This window comes from Camelus bactrianus, chromosome 21 (assembly GCF_048773025.1).
Source record: "Camelus bactrianus isolate YW-2024 breed Bactrian camel chromosome 21, ASM4877302v1, whole genome shotgun sequence".
Lineage (NCBI taxonomy): Eukaryota > Metazoa > Chordata > Mammalia > Artiodactyla > Camelidae > Camelus > Camelus bactrianus.
The window spans coordinates 30,016,484-30,036,786 of record NC_133559.1 but is presented as its reverse complement, the minus strand read 5'-3'; the positions used below and the strand labels follow the sequence as shown (position 1 = coordinate 30,036,786).

The window sequence follows — 20,303 nt, the reverse complement described above, 5'->3', positions numbered from 1 at the left end:
AAGCAGATCATAGCACATTGATTTCTGTTGATGGAGCACACAAAAGTGACAAAGGTGGGAAGTCATTGAGCATCTATGGATTTTCTTCTCTGCTTACAAGCTAGTGTGGTTGGAGGGGGGAGGGTATAGCTCAGTGGGAGATCGCATGCTTAGCGTGCACGAGGTCCTGGGTTCAATTCCCGGTACCTCCATTAAAAAAAAAAAAAGCTAGTGTAAAAAATCTGAAGTGTGTAGATCCAAATATGATATCCATTTCTTCTTAAGTGTTTTTCTTTTGCCATCTTCCTTCGTAAATATCCCAACTACAACCAAGTTTTCTTCCAGAAAATGCTTCAACCCTCTGAAATTCTTTTCTGCCACTTTAATTTATTGACATATTCATGAATCGAGATAGACATATATATATATTTAAACTTCCCAGTGGTATGTGTTCTCATTAGTGTACCTGTGACTGCATTTTGTAGATGCAGCATCAGCATTAGGATTAGAAGAAAAGGAAGATGTCAAATCACCCTGGAATTCTGAGGTGCTGTCTTCTTTTATTATTTTCAAATATAAGCATTGCATGATGTTGAAACATAAATGGAGGGATGTTTTGACTTCACTTTCTCACTTTTGCATTTGCCCAGCAAAATTTTTTCCTCATTTTAACCTACACTTAGTAAAATCGTTCCATGCTACATGTCATACCACTGCAGAATGCACTTCTGTTAATTTTCCAGACTCACCTAATGAAACTGGTGTATGTAGTGCAAAAACCAAGGCTTAGAAGTCACAGGGAATCGGTTTGGGTTCTGAAGTTACATTTTCTAAAAACTAAAGAAGATGTTCTTGGTCAGCCTGTGACCAGATGTTTGTTTCCTTGTTATAAATGAATGTGTAAAACTCTTAGTGAGATTCAGAGAGAAACAGGTTGTACTAAAAAAAAAAAGCCAGAAAAAACCATTGTTTTTGTTTGTTTAACCACTTTGACCTTGAAAAGACAGTGCCTGCAACTTTAAAGTATTATTATATTTGGTTTGTCAAGTTGATCTGCAACAAACATTTCAGGAGAAGCAAAAGCATGGGGAATAGTAATAAATATGTGGGGTTAAAATACCAGCAGTTTGGTTTAGTGATGTTTTAATGAGGACAGCCCATTTTGGGCAGGGAAAATAGCATGCACTGAGTACCTTTATGGTGACCGAACTTGCAGGCAGCTAAGTACAGGGTAGTGATGACCTACCTATTCCAAGGTGATAGCCGTGGAAAGAGGTAAGAAGAGCCTGAACTCTTGGATCTTGGCAGCTCCTGCCTAGTGGCACAGCACTGTACTTGAAGTCAGCAGACATGGTAGCATCCTGGTTCTGACCCACTGTGGGATCTTGGAAAAACTTGTCTGACTTGTTTGAATGTCAGTGACCTCGTTCAAAAAACATGGTACTGATACCTGCCTCTCAGGTTATGTGTCATGAACAAAAATGTGGTAACAAGTGTGAAAACACATTGTCAACGGTAAAGGGTACTATAGAAATGTAAGAATGATCACAGTGGCCACTAGTGACCTACTGGAATGTTGAGGACACTTTTTTAAAATCTGAAGGACAATAAAATGGGAAAGTTAGAGCGGGCACGGGGATTTCTCATTTGGGGTATGTTGAGTGTCGGTAGACTATTATCGGAGATCTGCGATAGGTATGTAGTGCTTTGGTACTTGACGCTTTCTGGGGACTTTAGATGTTTTGACCTTAAATAAATTCCTGTTCCTGAACACCAACTAGCACCAGGCAGTTAGACACTGAATGTAGCAGTTGAGGGGTTAGGCTGTAGTGGCAGGAACAGAAGAACAAGTAAACAGGAACCCTTTATCAGGGACAGTAAGTCCTTCACATAAGGAATGTGGAGAGCGTTAGGTTAGACAACAGTGGGGGAGTTTGTAGTTAGGACAGGGGTGGAGTAAGGGTGGAATTTAGGTAGTCAGAAAAGAGCTGAGTGTGACCAAAGCTGCCAGGTGATGGACAGGAAGGAGCCAGTCACACGAAGGTCCAGGGGAGGGATGTTCCGGACAGACAGAACAGCGGGTCCCATCTGCTCATCACGGTGCTCCCGCATCTTGGAGTGACCAGGAAGCAGCAAGTGGGTAACTGTCCTTAGAATCACTTTTATTATTGTTTGTAGAAAAGAGAATGTGCATGATAAGGGCCTGGCACATGCGAGTGGTCACTGAACAGTGTTCTTATTCTTCCCTAAGTAAAGTAAAGCTTATGGTACTTTTTTGAAGAGCTGCATAGCTACATTTAAATTTTTTCTGCTGTTAATTTAAACATAAATGTTTTTCTTTCAACTTTGGTACTTTATTCAACTATTTTTCCTATCAATTTAAGTTTTATCAAATAATAGATTCTGCTAAGCCTTTGTTTACTGAAATGTAGCAGTTTCCACAGTGTTCTGTTAATAGTCAACATGACAGACTCCAAGGCTTCTTTTCATGCCAAGTATGTTATTTTAATGCTAAAAACAGTATCTGTCCTAAGAAACATTTTAAATTTATAGCACATATACTTATTAAAGAATATATTTAAATATGTATATTTTAAATTTTATTTTTTATTGAAGTGGAGTCAGCTTATAATGTTAGTTTCAAGTGTACTGCAAAGCAATTCAGTGATACATATAAAAATATGTATTTTTTAAAAATGGCCTCTTGTTTTTTGTCGAGGAATGCAAACTGGAATTCGGTGTTTTGAAGTTAATTCTTTGTTGAAATCTGCATGTAAGTCAGTATTTTGTCTGTGAAAATATTTGCTCTGGCTTTCCATGCTCAGTTTACAGAGTCAAAGGCCAACTGAAGATAAAAGACTTGATCTAAACAGTGTATATGAAATTTTCTATTTAAATGTTTGGGTTTCCAGGATGTGCTTATTTTTTTTTAAGTCTAATTGCTTTTAAAATAGGAAATTAAAAAAATAAAAATAAGGTAGGAAACAGGTATTTCCTTAGAAAGGGATCAGGAAATCTTTATGCAACTCATTATAAATATTAATTTTAACAGAGTACCTCCAAGATTCAACTATCGAACTATGTTGATCATTTATCTGGAGCTGCAGGTCTAGGAGAAAAAAATTCATTAAATGGACAAATAGAAAGTAAGCACTGTATTTTATAAAAAAAGTCATTTGACAGAATGTTGATTTAAAACATGGATTTGGATCTATTCTCTCAGCCAAAGAAAATCACCTGTTGAACGTATAGTGAGAAAAAAGAGGAGAAAAGGAAGTAAATTGTATATCTTATCAGGTGTCAGCAACAGATTAAACTAGAATGCTGTTTAAGGAGCTCAGTTGTTAGCTTTCTTTCAAGATGCTCTGTGACCTGAGGACAGTCAGGAAATCAGGAGGAGGGAAGGAGGGAGCAAAGAATGAGAGAGGTAGAGAGGAGGGGAATAAATGAAGGAAAAGGAGAGGGGTCCCTGGCAGGAGGTGGTAATGTAGAATAGTCCTTTAGAAGAAGGAAGAGAAGAGTGTTTGAAGTGAGATGGGTATGAAGTGAGCTGCTTCCAGCACCAAAGCTTGTCTGGGAAGCACAGCAGAATGTTCCACTCCCCCATCCCCCTGACCCTTAGGAAAGCAGCGAGGACTGCGGTACCTGATCACGCAGAGCTGGGTGTGCCTGCCGTGGGTGAGCACAGGCGTGTGTGGTCAGCTGTCAATGTCTGGACCTTCATGTTATGCAGCATGTTGCTGCCTTATAGGATGGTGTCTCATAGGCCAACAGAAGAATGGGAAAGAGGAAGAGAGCAGGGTGCATTCCCGGAAGGTCAGGGGAGCTGGGGCCTGGTAAAGAGTCCACTGAAAAGTCTGCAACTCCTGATGCAGCTTTTGGGGAAGTGTTACAGTGAGACGCGTGCGGCTGGTTTCAGAAGGATCAGTTAAGTCCGAGTGCTGTAGAAGCAGACTCAGTATAGACCAGAGTTTCTCACATTTTACTCAGTCACCTGGGGACCCAGTGAAAAGTGCACGTTCTGAGCAGTGGGTCTGCGTTTCTAACAAGCTCTCAGGTGATGCCCTTGTTGCTGGTCTTCAGATCACGCTCAAAGGGTAGACTTGTGTTGAGAGGAATCTGGAAGAAGAGCCACTGGGGAGTTAAAGACACAACAGCATCAAGGAAAAGAATGATTTTGTTTTTCTGAGCACGTTCATAGCCAGAGGGAGGCAAAGAGTTAAAGTAGAAATTAGAGATGTAAGATACTGCTTCTAAGCAGAAAGGGAAAAGAAGTGGTGGGCATCATCCGTCCAAAGAATAGAAAAGGGGAAGAATTAAGACCACAGATCTAGAGGTACCTTTGAAAGGGAAAGTGAAAGGAAGGAGGGAAAAAAGGCCGCAGGTAGGTGATTTGGGAATTGAGGAAACTTGAGAGAACTCCTTTTTGATGGCGTCAGTATATTTGCACTGAAGCCAGGTTAGATCACTGCCACTCCAGAGAATACTGGAATCAGGAGGGGGCCTAGAATTGGGGTAAACCGCAGCCACTCCTCCTATCAGGCTTCAAAGATACATGTTGTATTGGTATTTGTTATTTAAGTGAGATTAACTTGAATATGAAGCATTGGCTGTGCTTTTTTTATTTTTTAAGGATACATAATTTTTTGATAAGATAGTTGTTTCACAAAAATCCTTTTAAACATTAGCCTGATTCACCAAACCAAACTAATTTTGGAAACAAAAAAAATTAATAGGGTTCATTCCATAAATGCTAAAGTTGTTATTTTCAGTGAATACTACACAAGTTTTGAAATATAAAAGACTTTTAATATCTAATAATTCTGTGGCAACTAAGTGTTTTTTTATCAGATTTCAATATTGAAAACTCAGTATACATTCTTTATTGCATGAGTGGATCAAGAAACTTTGATGGCTAGAGGATTCAAGAAATGTAGGCATACCAACAGCCCATGTGGGTATGGGAGAAAATGAATATTTTTATGAACTATTATTCTACAAGTGTGTATCCAAGCTGATCAATTCATAACACTTTCTCTGATGAGAAGTGAATTGCACATTCAAATGAACTGCCATCACAACTGTGGACTTCCTAAATCACAGGATAAATTGAAGAGCATGATAAATACTTGTAGTCTAATGGTGTCAGTTACATTAAAGATGTGCTGTTGCATTTTACCATCAGCTTTCACATTTGTCTTCTTGGAGCCGTGATTTGTTCCTCTGGTTAAAGATCACTTTTCTCCTCCTCAGGCAGCATTTTCACATTTGTATATGTGCACATTTCTATTTTATAAAGTCATTTGAAACATAATCGTACTTTTGAAATCTTAATTGCATGTTTTGTTAAGCCTAAATTCCTGTTCTTTATTCAGTACCTATAATGGATTAATATTTCTGTCTTGTTGCTGTCCTAACTGCCCCTGAAAAACAAAACACTGAAACCTAACGTGTTCATTTACAAAGCAAGCATGAGGATTGTGCTCAGTGCTAAGTCTGCGTGAATGGATAGTTGGCCTTCGTATTTACATATAATTGATTATGTGTCCCTTTTGGCTTTTAGATTCGACTGAAAAATATCCTCACTTGAAGGTAAAATCTGTTATACTTTTATCTTGAATTTTTTTGTTGTTAAATGAGGGTACCAGGAATTTAGCCTAGGACCTCATGTGACTGCTAAGCAGGCACTCTACCACTGATCTAGACCCTCCCCCCTTGAATTATTGCTACAGAGTGTATCAATGTACATTACTAATTGGTTTGTTTCAAAAACCATTCAGCCTGCAGTTGGAGTGAAAGATTCTTTTCCTAATAAAACAGGAGAAATGAAGAATTTACAAACATTCAAATCAGGTAAATTTTGCAATGCAAATTTAACTCTGAAATGAAGTACAGTCTTCTTATTCCTAATTCCTTTTATTTTTTCAAATTTAATTGAAAGATGACATAAGCAAGGCAGATGTTATTATTGGTATCCATGTTTGAAGGATATGTATAAGCATAATAAGTAGATTTTTAAAATGTCAGCTCTGACTTGGATGTTTCTATTGATGTTGGGAGACACTAAAGTGCTCAGTTTGGAGTCCCTATACTTCTCAGGGATTCTGAGAGATTGATTATTAGGTTCTAAGATTTCTTCAGAGTTTTAAAATGCTTAATTGAATTCTGACCTTTACATAGGGTAAAGCTTCACTTGCTAACATGTCAGTCATATTTCACTTTATTTCATCTAGTGCTATCACATTGATGATATCTATTTATTTATGTATTTACTTATTAATGGAGGTCCTAGGGATTGAACCCAGTACCTTGTGCATGCTAAGCATGTGCTCTACCACTGAGCTATTTCCCTAGCCCAAAGATCTTAAGCCAACTGAATGTTTTGATTAGCAGTGTGTGTGTGTGTGTGTGTGTGTGTGTGTGTGTGGTGTCTTTGATTATTAAAAATGATGGAAGTAATTAGTCCTACCTTAATATTTGGTAGACACGATGTTTTAAAACAATAATCCTAAAAGTTTTTGGGTTTAGGATATTTTTTATACTATTAAAAATTATTGAGAATTCTGAAGAACTTTTAAGTGGGCTGTATCTATTGATGTTTAGTATATTAGACAATAAAACTGAATTTAAAAGACAAGAACACACAAACTTTCCATTAGCCATTAGAGCTATGATGCTATCGCATGTCATGTATCTGGAAACCTCCACTGCACGCTTAACAGAGAATGAGAATGAAAATAGCGTTCAGTATTATTGTGAAAATAGTTTTGACCTCCTGGACTCCCTAGATGGAGGGAACTTGGGACTTCAGGGCTTCTCAGATGACACTTGAGAACTGCTCTTTTAAACAGGATTCATGGATGTGAAACGATAAAGGGGGCCTTGTGATGAAGTGGGCTTTAAAGTTCACGTCTACATTTCTTGCCTTTTTTCCTTTAACTTGTCTTAAAAAGCTTAAATCTGACGACTTAATTCTTTTATAAAAAAAAAAAAGGAAAACATTTTTGTTATATATTCCCATTCTCATGGCACTCTGTACTCTTTGGATCTAGTTTGTACCTAGACTTATCCTATTTTTATATGGAAAAAATTAGTCACTCAAGGCTATCCTTTCTTATATAAGTTTATGATGTTTATCCAAGGCTTAAGGTAAGAATTCTGAAGATATTGGTACATTGAGGAAAGACTGTCTCATTGTAATTTAAGTAGTACCATTCAGTAAAAGTCTTCTTAAAGCCCGTGTCTCTAGGACACAATACTGTCATGCATATTTAAATGTCCAGTGAATGGCTGGTTAGACATAGATTTTGTTACTGAAAAAATTCATATGTTGAAGAGTCATAATTATTCATAAAGCTCTTATGGAATATAGACTGTTTTATAGAGAGTGATGAGTGAATCCAAATAAGTAATACTAGAAAATTAAAATTAGAAAAAAGAGAGACAGTGGTTCCCTATATGAACAGCAGTGGCATGTAAAGTACAACCAGCTGGGAAGGAGCATTGTGTTTGGGGGGAGAGGAGGACGTGGGGCTGCTGCTCTGGAAAGAGAATTTGTACAAGTTAGTCAAGTTTATATTGCTATTCACATCCTAATAAGTGGAAACTTTGTTTTCATATTCTTCAGACTGGGATTCTACTAGTTTGAGCCTCAATGATGAGGCTGGTCAAAGAGCTGAGCATTTGAAACTTGATAAATGTCCATTGGTATCACAATCAGTGACCACAAACCAGTCATCACCCACAGAACTGAGGCAGATGGCCCTAGTAGATAAAGACCAGATGAATATTGGAGCCATGTGTCTTTCAGAAAATGCAGCGCTCCGTGGCCTGTGTGAGTCACAGCTGCCAGAGAACAGAAGCAGCAAAGAAGGTAATAAAACAGCATAGAGAACTAGCCATAGTCTACCTGTGCATGGCTTCACCATATTCTGACTTTGCAGAAATCACTTTGTGGCAGGATCGCCTTTGTGTTTACTCCTTTTATGCAAACTGCAACCAGACAAGACCTTTTAGCATGACATTTACATTCATCCTCTGACCAAAGCAACATATTAAATAGCAAAGAGAATTAGGTGAAAGTAAACTCGTTCAGAATAGTATTTAGCACACTCCTGAGAGTGGGTAGGAGAGTGATGTCTAGAGCTTTGTGACTAGTTGGGGAACCTAGGTGGACATCCAAAGATTCCCTTCTGAAAATATGGTTTCTTAGCTTTATTTTTATCTAGCTCTGAATTTATAAATATTTATTATAGCTATATTCAGTGTAACTGCAAAGCACCTGTGCAACTAAATATCAAAATATTTCTAGTATATTCTCTGCCTTTCTGTATTTTAGAAGTGGCTTTCCCAGCAGTAGTGGCAGTCATTGGGAATTTGCTACACCGGACCTCCTTCTTAACCATGTCCACATAGTATATCAGCTTGTTTTATTATTTTTAATGGATTGATAGGTCGAAAAGGATATTGGTTTTTAAGGAGTGCTTTATCCTTAAAAATAATATATGGAATATCAATTCTAATTCTAGGATACCCAGTCTGTTGATTAACCACATATAATATGTGTTCTACTTTATATACCAATTAATTTAGTGCCTTAATCAGTGATATAATCAGAGCTGTAGTAATAAGTCATACAATATTTTTTCTGCTCCTATAGTTTTATCTTTTCTTTCCTTACCTGTAGAATTAATTTTGTATTTACAAAAGATTTTCAGTTATCTCCTGTAGTAGTGACTACAAGCTCTAAACTCAGTTTTTCTAATAAATACTGTTTATACACAGATACTTTTAAGAGTTTGTCCTCTACAGCATAGAAGCAAAGAGGATAGACATGTAAAGAAATAGTTTACAGTTCAGCTGGTGAAGACACACTAGAAAAATCTGTGAAGTATCAAGGTAGCTCCAAGGAAAGAGATCCCTGTGTCTCCGTGGAAAGACAGCTGCAATCAAAGAGGACTTCACAGAGCAGGCTGAGTCTTCAAAGAGGAAAAGGAATCTGTCAGAACAATAGAGGGAAACATTTCAGATTAAGGAAAGATAAAAGCATAAAAAGTAACAGTAATTTTGGAAACCATGAATAACATTGCTCTTGAAGCTTGGTATGTTGTTAAAAAGGTACTGTTAGGAGGTAGAGAATAGAGTCTATCGTGACTTTGTATATTTCTACTGTATTTTTAAGTTTTGTTTTATTTCTCTTTGTTTTGTTCATGTCTGGTGAATCAATTTGTGAGTGAAACTTTGAGGTGGTTGTATACTTTTAATCTGGCAACATCTAGTATTTCCCACATAGTTTGTTGAAGTTTTAGATAATTAGAAGTATTTCTTGAAGTAAATATCCAGCTAAAGATTAAGCTTAAGTTAAAGTGTCAATTGATTAAATGTTTTTTGTGTTTTTATAAAGATGATGCCTTTTATCTAGCTGTTCTAAGTAGTGAATTTTAACTAAGCATATTCATTTTTCAGCAGACCTAGACTTACAAAGGGCATCTGAGGAAGAGCAAGAAAGACTTGATGGAAGTGAAAATAACCACTCACAGGTATGTAAAAATGTAAATTTAAATTTCTTGTTTAATAATGTTTTCTGTGTTTTAATAACACAGTTCAAAAGAAATTGCCTTTCAAACTAGACTTTTAGAGTCAATAAATAATTATTTAATATTTAGTTTTTAATAGCATTTTATCTAATTACAAAACTTAAATTATTATTAGGATCTATAATAATTTATAGTTAAACTTTATCCTTGGAATTGAGGCAAAAAACCTTCCTGAATATTGTTTACTTCTTCCATTTTTATAACTTCCTCACATGATAAAGAAGGTGATATCAAATATTAAATCATGTGATATAAGCAGTTGAAATTGTAAATAATATAGCAGTGATGGCCACCGAGTTAGTTTTATGTAAGGAAAAGTCATTCCCAGTAGTCCAAAATTTGCAGTTTCAAACTGCAAGTCATTAATGCCAAGATGAAAGATTTCTTCTGTCTTGTGATCTCTATGTAATCGATTTCAGAATCTACAATCAGGGAGAGAATAGGGGTCATAGAGTCAGCCCAACTGCCTAGTAAGAGAATCAAACTTTCCAGGATTGGAACTTTGCTGTTAGGGAACAAACAAAAACTTCCTAATTTATTTCATTTCAGGGTAGGAAATCAGTAAATATTATTAAAAAATTCTTTTATTCACTCTCACTAGTGAATGTTAGAGTATAATATAACTCAGTGGATGCAGAGAATATATATTGAGATAGATCACAATCTTAGTATATCGTTTGCATTAAAATTCAGAAATTTGTTCCTCTTTCTGATTGATGTTAATTGATTTTGGCTCCTAATAATTTACAGTTTGCTTATTCTCCAGTTATTAGTCCTTTAAAAAAAAATCTTTACATGCACTGGAGGGGCTCACTATTTAAGGTACGAGAGGTGAAATATTTTTAGTGAGGAAATCTTTGTAATGTTAAAAATCTAATCTCTAATTCTTGGTAGATTTAACACGTGTGAATTGTTTAGTGCAAACAAACAGTGACAAAGTTAGGTTTCTGAGTTCCTGTTTTTCTCCTATTTCAAGGCTAAGGCAAGTTATGTTTCACTTCTTAGTTTGTGAGTAGCCAAACATAGATTAAGAAGTTTGTTAAATTTTAATTATTTTCTAATTTTTCTTTATCCATACTTGACTACTTAAGGATAAATGTGTTTTACACGCATGTACTGTGAAAGAAAAGAAATCTGAAGATAACATCAAGCAGATTAATCTTTCACTTGTGCATCTGCAAAAAATGCCTATAGAACCAGAAATGAATAAGGAACATGACAGAAAGGACATACCTGTATCTTCAAAACATTCTTGTGTGGAGAAGCATGAGGACATGTGGGTCAAACAAGGCAAATTCGACTGGAAAAATAATTCAGAATTTATCACAAAGAAGTTAAATCAGAAAATCAGTAAAATCCACGAAAAATGCAAAATTACTTTTCATCATAAGGTAGAGCCACTACATGACAACTCTGAACTACATGGTGACTTAAAGGAACTACCTTCCAATGTGACAGATAATATATTTGATTTAGGGGGAAATGATGCACCTGGAGCCTCTGTCTCTGTAGGATTCCAGGCATTCTCTGAACACAAAGAGTCCAGTCTTGAAAATGTTTTTCCATCTTATTCCAAGTCTGAGTCAAGAAAGTATGGTTGCTAGTCATCTTCAAAACTTTATTTAAATGAAAATAAGTTGGATGAAAATGATAAACCAGACACTGAACACGTTTTTAGCAAAACTGAGGAGAGTTTTTGTAATGGTAGAGAAAACGAAGTAAGGAACCGAGTTCCATTTAAAGTGAAAGAAGACCAAGAATTTGCTACAAAAAGAAAACCAAAAAGGAACCAAAATACTCACTGGAAATCAGACATTGGACGTGCACCTCAGGTAAGTGATCCAGAAAGCCTTTTTGGTTTGTGGCTTGCCCACTCCAGTGAGGAGAAACACGTGATTCAAATAAAAAGTCATGATATGTCTGCTGTTTCAATTACTTGTAAGAAAACCAAACCAATACAAGACCACCTCCAGAAGCCATCGCTTGCAGATAACTGCAGTGCTGATAACTCTAAAAACACGGACCCTGAATTAGGAAATGTGAGTTCTTCTCCATCAAATGGTAACAGAACATCCAAAGTATATCTAAAAGAGTTACACCAAGGTATGCAATGGTTTAAGAATGAGGTAGGCATGTTACAAGTAGAATTCCTGGCTTTGGAAAAAGAAAATTCAGCTTCAGAAAGAGGTAGAGGTTCCTTTGCTGCTACTCTTATTATCAATAATCTTCTCCATTCTGATCCATATTTGATCTGATTTTCCACTTATGAAAATAGCCTATGTATAAAACGGGGTCATCTAAATATGTAATTGTGTAGAAACAGACTATTTCTGCCATCTAAATAACAGGAACTCAGGGAAGTATTTTCCTGGGTTTTGTTCCTTAACCAACCTAAGTCTCTGTGCCAGTCTTTCGTATGAAGTGGGAAAGTAATTCAGCTGTGTGCCACGTGACCTTCTGAGCTGGAATAAACGCAAGTGAAATGGCTTAGGAAATATAATAAGCTCAAGGGTTTTGTTTTTTTGTTTTTTTGTTTTAATCTGTTGGCTTAAATGTAAGTTGCACTTCCATAGCATGGGAAGGAAGCAGTGACTGAGAGAAGGGATATAAGCACACGCTTTCACTAAACTGATCCGTGTATTATTTGTTAGTGAGTGCAGGCTTATCTGTCTTACTGATCACTGGACACTTAGAATTCCATCATGGCCACTTTGAGATATTCTTAAGAACAAATACATGTGTTCCCACATATTCTTGAATCACCACTTTCGGGTGTTTCTGTTGAGGCAGACACCTACATTATATTATTTAATAAAATGTAGTAAGTTTTGACATGTATGACTTTATCATATAGGTAGTATGAACTCTCAGCAAAAAAAATTCAGTATTTATCTCCAAAGGAGAAAACTTGAGTTTTGAGATGCACTGAATGATTTTTTTTTTTTTTACTTCTAGTAAAATGTGTGTGTTTGTTCTTTTGTGTGAGGTGCAAAGAGTGTTAAAGATAGAAATCTGAAGGTGTTCTCCTTTAATAGAAAAACGAGATGAGCCCTGCCCCCAACTTTGCCAAAGTCACACTTTTAACTTATCTGATCAATTTGATGAATTTATTTGGTAGTTTATTAGATTCAGTGTTGCAGAATTGTATCATCTTTTCTGACACCCTAAAATGCTGGGCAATACTGCTTTAGGGACTTTGGACAAATCACTTAACCTTTCTTGGTTGTGTTCCCGTTATCAGTAAACAGTGGAGCTAAAGTAGATCATTCATTACTCCTATGCCATCGAGCTATAAAATGGTCATGGTTATTGAATGTGAAATTGGGAAGCATTATTCCTTTTGCAGAATTCCACACTTACTGGCAATTCATCAGTTTCACTCTGCTCCTTTTGGTAAACTTGGGTTTATGTATTTTATTAAACACCACTTTTTTGATACCCCAGGATCCAAATGAAACAAGAATTATAAAAAGTAGTGGGGAAAGGATAGCAGTAGCACAGAAAGAAGGATGTTTCCTTTCTGTCACTGAAGCACCAAGGTGTGACATCTTCTAAATCTGGCTGTTTAATACAAAATCTAGGTGGTAAAGACAGAAGAGGCCAAATTTTATGCCTTTGTCTTTCTATTTCTCTGTCTCTACCATTCACATGGGAAAGAGTGGATGTAAGGCCACAACATTTAGAAAGTCCTTTTTGAAATGTTGGAAATTCTGTTTCTTTTCCTCAAACAGAAAGAAGCAGAATTTAGAAGCATTTCAATGACTTCAAATGATAAAAATTAAAGTAAGCACAAAAATATTTTAATCAATTGAAATCAGGGCAAACTCTGAGTCAAACGATAAAATGAATGAAAACAAAGTGTTTATAATGAATAAAGTAATAATTACCCTTTGTATCAAACTTTTACTGAAGGTTGAAGTAGAAGAGAACAGGAACAAAAGCAGTGAACTGAAAGGATCAGAAACCATGTGTGATGGCAGCTATCATAAAGGATTAACTCAGCAGAGGAAGAGGGGAAAAACTGATGACCAGCAGTTTCCTGCTCTACAGAAAGGTGGTTCTGATAGGTAAGCCTAGATCAGTATTCAGCAGTAGGTAATTACTATTTTCCTAGATATAGACTTGGAATTTTACAAAAAAAATTTTTTAATTTATCAGTAGAATTATTTTTTAAAAGTTGGCTTTTTTATGGATTGTTTTAAAGTAGCTGTCATGGCTTGTGTATGACAGAAGTAAAGAAGAATGAAAGTGGAAAACGGACATTAAAAGCATCTGTGACTTCACATGTATTTGCGAAGACTGCCTCGCTGGCTGGTGGTCTCCAACACATGAATGACAACAGCAGTTTAAGTGAAGGAGATCAAGGTTGTGGCAGGTAAAATGTGCAAATTCTTTATTTCTAGGTGAGGGCATACTAGTAGCGATTACCTTCTCTGGAAATAGAACAGCAACATATAGTGCAAAGACCAAGGCAAGAGAATTCTCAGCTGTATCAGAGGAACACTGGCAAAAGGTTAAGATAAGGACAAGTGCCTTTGACCACAAGTAGTTTCAATAATGCGTCCCCATGGGAGCCGGGCTGCAGTGAATCAGTGTGAACAGCCCCCCAGAGGACATTCCCTGGAAAGGCAGGAGAGGGCTGGGTGATAACTGAAGGGGAACGTGGAGCTCGTGGGGGTTCCCTTTCTTTTTTTAATGATGAGATGGTAGTTTGTAGAGCACGTCTGTATGCTGCTGGATGTGATTCCATAGAAGACGTGTTTTTCAATTTCATCTTGTTTGCGTTTCTGATATTAGAAAGTGTATTGATTGTACTGTGTTATCTAAAATATTGTAGTAAACTTCTATTCATGTATGGTTTTGTTGTAAGGGCTTATTCATTATTTTTGAAGCGTAATATCCTTACACAATTGAATATGCATATAATGACTTTAAAGTTACACCATTGTCCATAGATTTTTAAAAATTTATACTCATAATAACTATACAAACACTTAGGCCATACTGAATAGGGTTTAATCATTCCTTGATGAGTCTAGATTTTATAGTGTCCTTGACAGTATCATCATGAGTGGCTATGGTTTTGTATGCTATTGTAAAATACCAGATTATATTAACTTAATATTTGTTTAGATCCTAGGAAGGAGGAGAAGATTTTGTTTATATACTATAGAATAATAAACTATTAACAATCTATCACAGATGATTACTTTTGGATTACTAAGTTCTAAATTAAAAAAGCCATCATGCTCCATAAGGACATGTCAAATGCATGAACAGCTGAATGGATAATGAATGCCCGCTGATTAATGTCTTTAGCAAAAGCAAACCTTTATTAAAAGTAGATTTCCAGTATTGCCTAGGTCTAAAGTCTTTTTATTTTAAAAAAAAAATAGGTGTTAAGATTCAGAAATTATTATTATTTTAACTTCTTTTATTGAAACATAGTTGTTTTGCAATGTTGTGTCAAATTCCAGTGTAGAGCACAATTTTTCAGTTATACATGAACATACATATACTCATTGTCACATTTTTTTCTTTTTGCTGAGCTACCATAAGATCTTATATATATTTCCCTGTGCTATACAGTATAATCTTGTTTACCTATTTTACATTTTGAAATCCCAGTCTGTCCCTTCCTACCCTCTGCCCCCTTGGCAACCACAAGTTTGTATTCTATGTCTGTAAGTCTGTTTCTGTTTTGTATTTATATTTTGTTTTGGTATTGTTTTTAGATTCCACATATGAGTGATCTCATATGGTTTTTTTCTTTCTCTTTCTGGCTTACTTCACTTAGAATGACATTCTCCAGGAGCATCCATGTTGCTGCAAATGGCATTATGTTGTTGGTTTTTATGGCTGAATAGTATTCCATTGTATAAATATACCACATCTTCTTTATCCAGTCATCTGTTGATGGACATTTAGGCTGTTTCCATGTCTTGGCTATTGTAAATAGTGCTGCTATGAACATTGGGGTGCCAGTGTCATTTTGAAGTAGGGTTCCTTCTGGACATATGCCCCAGAAATTATTTATAATTATACCTAGACATAGAATAATAAGAGATTCATTTACTACATTAGTTAAAAATACTTTTAAAAAATATTACTTTCTTAGCATATTGTGAAATGCAATTATTGAAGCCAGATTGCCTGGGTTGGAATTCTAGGCAGACATAGGGGATTTGACAAGTGACTTAGCCTTTCTGTGCCTCATTTTCTTCCTGGGTAAAGTACCTAATATATTACCTACCTCCCAGGATTGTTGTGAGGATTAATATGTCTTTAAGACATGTAAAGTGCTGATAATAATGCACAGAAGTTGCACACTAAGTCCTCAAAAAAGCTAATATCATGATTATTAGAAAAGGGTTTCTTTCATATAAGGACTTAAGTAATACTTTCCAAATAGGTTTTATTGCCATAAATGCCAGTTTTTATTGAAAAAGACAACAACAAGAAAATCCTGGTATGTTTTTTCCTATCAAATAATACAAGTAATGTTGTGTTCTTCCTTTTCCTTTGCTTGTCTGCTTGATCTAAATTTAATACTTTGTTAATAATATAATTGATATACTTTCTTTGTCCTTTAATGTTGCTGTTTCCATTTTTTGTTTAATCCCTTTTATTGAAAATTAATTATCAATGCAATGATTTTATATAAAAAATAATAGATTTACATATTTCTTGTGTTTTCAGTATTTAGTATTTGGCTTAAATGAATTGCTTTTTTTCTTTTTTCAGGTCTTCAAAGAAAACGTCTACTAAAAAGGACAAGGTATAGTATGATATTATAAAAATATTTTCCTGTAGTAAAAAAAAATTTATAAAAGATAGACTGGAAAAACAGAAAATCCTCCTTTGTTGTAGAGACATTTACTTAAAAATAATTGAGAAACACTATTGATAAAGTTAGCCTTTTGACAAACATCAGTTCTTTCGAGAAGTGTCTGTGTTTTTGCTCTCATAAAAAGATGGATATTTATCACCTCTGTACACTGAGCATATTTTCTAACTATGTTGGATACACTGTGAAATAACATTATTTATCTGTAGGTCAAAGAGCAGATTAATTCTGTGGATGGCCTCGATGACTTAACTCTGTCACAGGAAACAGCTTCCGAGGATTGCAAGTCGCTTTACCCTAACTGTAAGAATGCCCTGAGGCTAATCGAACAACTTGGCCTGGAGAGTAAAGGTAGGACCCCCGTATGACTACACAGCCTTTTTAAGTATCTCGTGGTAACGTGTGCACACCTAGTACTGCCCCAGGGAGCACGGATACGTTACAGTTCGCTGCATCTCAGAAACCTGCTCTGTGTTAAAGCAGGATCAGACATGTTGTGCGCTGCCAGCCAGGGGCTGTGACCGTTCCCACTCCCTGTGCTTTCTGTTGGCTCTGCTGCTCCTACGCCTTCACCCAAGGTCAGGTTATCACTGCTTCCCTCCTAGAACGCTGAAATCACCTCAGTACTTTCTTCTCCACCGTTCCACCTCCTGGAACCTTGGTCTACACCGCAATCATGATTACTAGGTAGTTTTTAAAATTCAGGTCTTTGTTACCTCCTTGCCTAAGATCCAGCTCCTGCTTCTCGTAGCTCCATGGTTAAAGGCCACAGTCCTCTGGCTTCATCTTGTTTCCTTTTGTTACCCTTCTTCCCACATGAATTTTAGAATCATCTTGTCAATGTAAAAAAAAAAAAAAAAAAAAAAGTCTGCTAGTGTCCTGGAAATTAGATGTAGATTATGTTGAATCTGTAGATGAATTTGGGGAGAATTGACTTCTTAACAATATGGAATTTTTAACCCTGAACCAAGTTTATTTCTCCATTTATATAGGTCTTCCTTGATTTTCTCAGTAATATTTTAAGAGTTTTTAGTGTCTGGGTCTTTCCATCTTTTATGTTTACCTGTATTTCTTATTTTTCAGTGTCGTAAGTAGTGTATATTTATTTGTTTGTTTTAAAATAATTGTTTTAAATTTTAGTTTCTGATAGGAATACAGCTGATTTCTGTATGCTGACTTTGTGCCTTCCAACCTGACTGAACTCATTGATTAGTTCTGGTAGCGTTCTTAAGGATCTATGAAACCAAAGGTGGTCAAGCTTTTTCTTCTTTAAACTACTGTCTTACTAAAGATAGTTCACATTTAAGACTTGCAGCCAATAAATACATTCTCTATCACAGCTAATCAGCTCTGTCACTGTTGCAACAAGAATAGCCAAAGAGAGTACACAAGTTAATGGTGTGGCTGTATTTCAGTAAAACTTTATTTACCAAAGCAAGCAACCCAGCCCACAGGTTGGAATTAGCTGACTCGCACCATGTAATCATATTCCCCGCTGATTAGCGGACAGTTTTACCTCTTCATTTCCCATCTAGATGTCTTTTGCTTCTTCATTTTGCCTGATGCACTGGCTCCAGTACAGTGCTGAATAGAAGGAGTAAGAGAAGCCATTCCTGTCCGGTTCCTCACCTTCTGGGAAAAGCGTTCCGTTTTTCACCATTGCGTATGGTGCCAGCTGTAGCACACATCTTCGTCATAGTGAAGATGTTCCCTTGGTTCCTAGTTTGCTGAAAGTTTTTATCAGAATAGATGTTGAGGTTTGGCAAGTGCCTCTTTTTATCCACTGACATGATCATATGGTTTCTTTTTTAGTTTGTTAATATGATGAATAACATTGATTTTTATGTGTTAAAACAGCCCTGCATTCTTGGGATACACCCCACTTGGTCGTGATGAATTATCCTGTATTGTTGGATTTAACTTGCTAATGTTTTGTTTAGAATTTTTACCTCCATTTTCATGACATTAGTTTTCTTTCTGGTAATATCTTTGTCTGGTTTTGGATTCAGGGTAATGTTAGTTTTACAGAATGAGGACATATTTCTTCCTCTTCCTTTTTTTTTTAGGAAAATCTGTGTAGAATTGGTATTAAACTTTCTTAAAATATTTGGTGGAATTCACCAGTGTAACCATTGGGACTGGAATTGTCTTTGTCATAAGGTCTTTAAATAGGACTTTTGTTTCGGTGTTTAAGATACAGGGCCTTTTAGCTTATTTGTTCTTTCTTAATTGAGCTTTTGTAATTTCTCTCTTTCAAGGAATTTTACCCACTTCATCTGAATTGTCAAGTTTATTTGCATAATGTTCATAATATTACTTTGTCATTCTTTTAATATCTGCAGAGCTTAGAAGAATGTCTTCCACGTTATAGATGCTCAATATCCATTTTTTCAATGTATGGATGAATGAATGTGAAAATGCACAGTCCTTTATACACAAAAATTATCCATGTATTTTGTTTCTATTTTTGTTTTCTTCCTAATGCAGATTCTGGTAGGTTATTGAAAATTCAGGATCCAGCTCATTCATTCAGATCAATAGAACTGAAAGAATCTCACTGTGAACTACTTAGAGGAAAAATTAAAGAAATGGAAAATAAGGTGAACTGGCTACAAACAGAGCTGTTGAAAACAAGAGAAGCAAAATCACAGTTAAAACTTCAAAATGTGGAGTGGGAACGACAGCTCTGCAGCATGAGGTACTGAATTTCTTGGTTTTAAAGAAATATTGGAACTCCTTATCTTTAACACTGTAGATATGTAGGAGAAGTCTTTATCATTGCTAACTGACCTTTTGGGATTTTACAAGGGAGAAAATTTCATTAATTTTGTGGAATATGAGACTCTTGGAAATAACACAGCGAGATATATATATATATATATATATATATATATGTGATATATATATATATATATATATATCCTCATTCTGTATTTCTTTAAAAAAAAAAATCTTTGATCCTTATCTCAACTGTCCTCCAGAAAGTTTATGTTACTTTACATTCCCACTTGCAGAATTATGAAATGACCATTTTTCTCAAGGCAGAAACTTTAAAAAATTTTTATGCATTTTGATTCTTAACGTATGAATGGTTGGACTAAAAAGTAAAATGGAAAGTGATTACTGGTTAGTTTATTCAGCATCTCTCTCATACAGAGATAAGATTAGTTCAAAGGTCTATGCTGAAAGCACGGATTACTCTTTATTTCTTAGTTACTTAATATGGATCCTGCCTTGTACCAAAAGGGATTTAAAAATGATTTACTACATAAATAATACTCAACAAGGTAAGTTCAAAGTGTTGCAAAAGAAGAAACATAAAGTGTAGGGCATCAGGGAGTAGACTCCCCAGCCTCACCTTGGATTATGCTAATTAGCGGATCTGTGTTCTGGAAAAGACGTCTGTGGATGTTACCTTCCCCTGGAGATCATTTAGGAGTCCCTGTAATACTTCATGAAGTTGAAATTTTATCTCTCATGAACTTACAAACTTGTTTCTAAATAGCAACTTCTCTTTTAATTAGTAACTAAATTCTCTGTCCTAATGAAGGAGTAATGTTTGACTATGTGGGGGACAAGGGGTAATTTTCAACTCAAACCTTACTGAATAATTGCAAAATTTCTTTCCTACACTATTTACCAGAGTTACTCTTTACTGAAACTCAGTAGCATTATGTCTTTTCATTGCTACTTTTCAAATATATATATACTTCAAATATATATATACTCATATATCTTTATGAAGAGATTGAAGTGAGGAATTTAAAATGTGAGACTTAGAAATGAAAAAAAAAATTGAGAACATAGAAATTCCATTAGGGTAGTAAATCATCATGTGAAGAACCAGATCATAAAATGAACTTTTTATTTTCTAACAAAAT

General features: G+C 35.6%; 1 protein-coding gene and 1 long non-coding RNA gene across 7 annotated transcripts in view; both read left to right on the top strand.

The window, feature by feature from the left end:
* The first annotated feature begins 533 nt into the window (after positions 1-533).
* On the top strand, positions 534-7,715 carry LOC141574399 (uncharacterized). Its single transcript, XR_012501477.1, has 3 exons — positions 534-2,752; positions 5,543-5,571; positions 7,607-7,715. It is a non-coding gene; the product is annotated as an uncharacterized LOC141574399 (long non-coding RNA).
* The window catches only part of LOC141574398 (ankyrin repeat domain-containing protein 26-like), a 32,707-nt gene continuing 20,116 nt past the window's right edge, over positions 7,713-20,303 (top strand). For all 6 annotated transcript variants that reach the window (XR_012501474.1, XR_012501476.1, XR_012501473.1 and 3 more), the window contains exons 1-8: positions 7,713-7,852; positions 9,445-9,518; positions 11,284-11,407; positions 13,488-13,642; positions 13,780-13,950; positions 16,320-16,353; positions 16,632-16,773; positions 18,910-19,120. Coding sequence is in view for 2 of the 6 variants with exons in the window: in XM_074349950.1 (XP_074206051.1) it covers positions 9,493-9,518; positions 11,284-11,407; positions 13,488-13,642; positions 13,780-13,950; positions 16,320-16,353; positions 16,632-16,773; positions 18,910-19,120 (863 nt within the window). In the remaining 4 variants the exon portion in view is untranslated. The remainder of the gene's footprint in view (positions 7,853-9,444; positions 9,519-11,283; positions 11,408-13,487; positions 13,643-13,779; positions 13,951-16,319; positions 16,354-16,631; positions 16,774-18,909; positions 19,121-20,303) is intronic.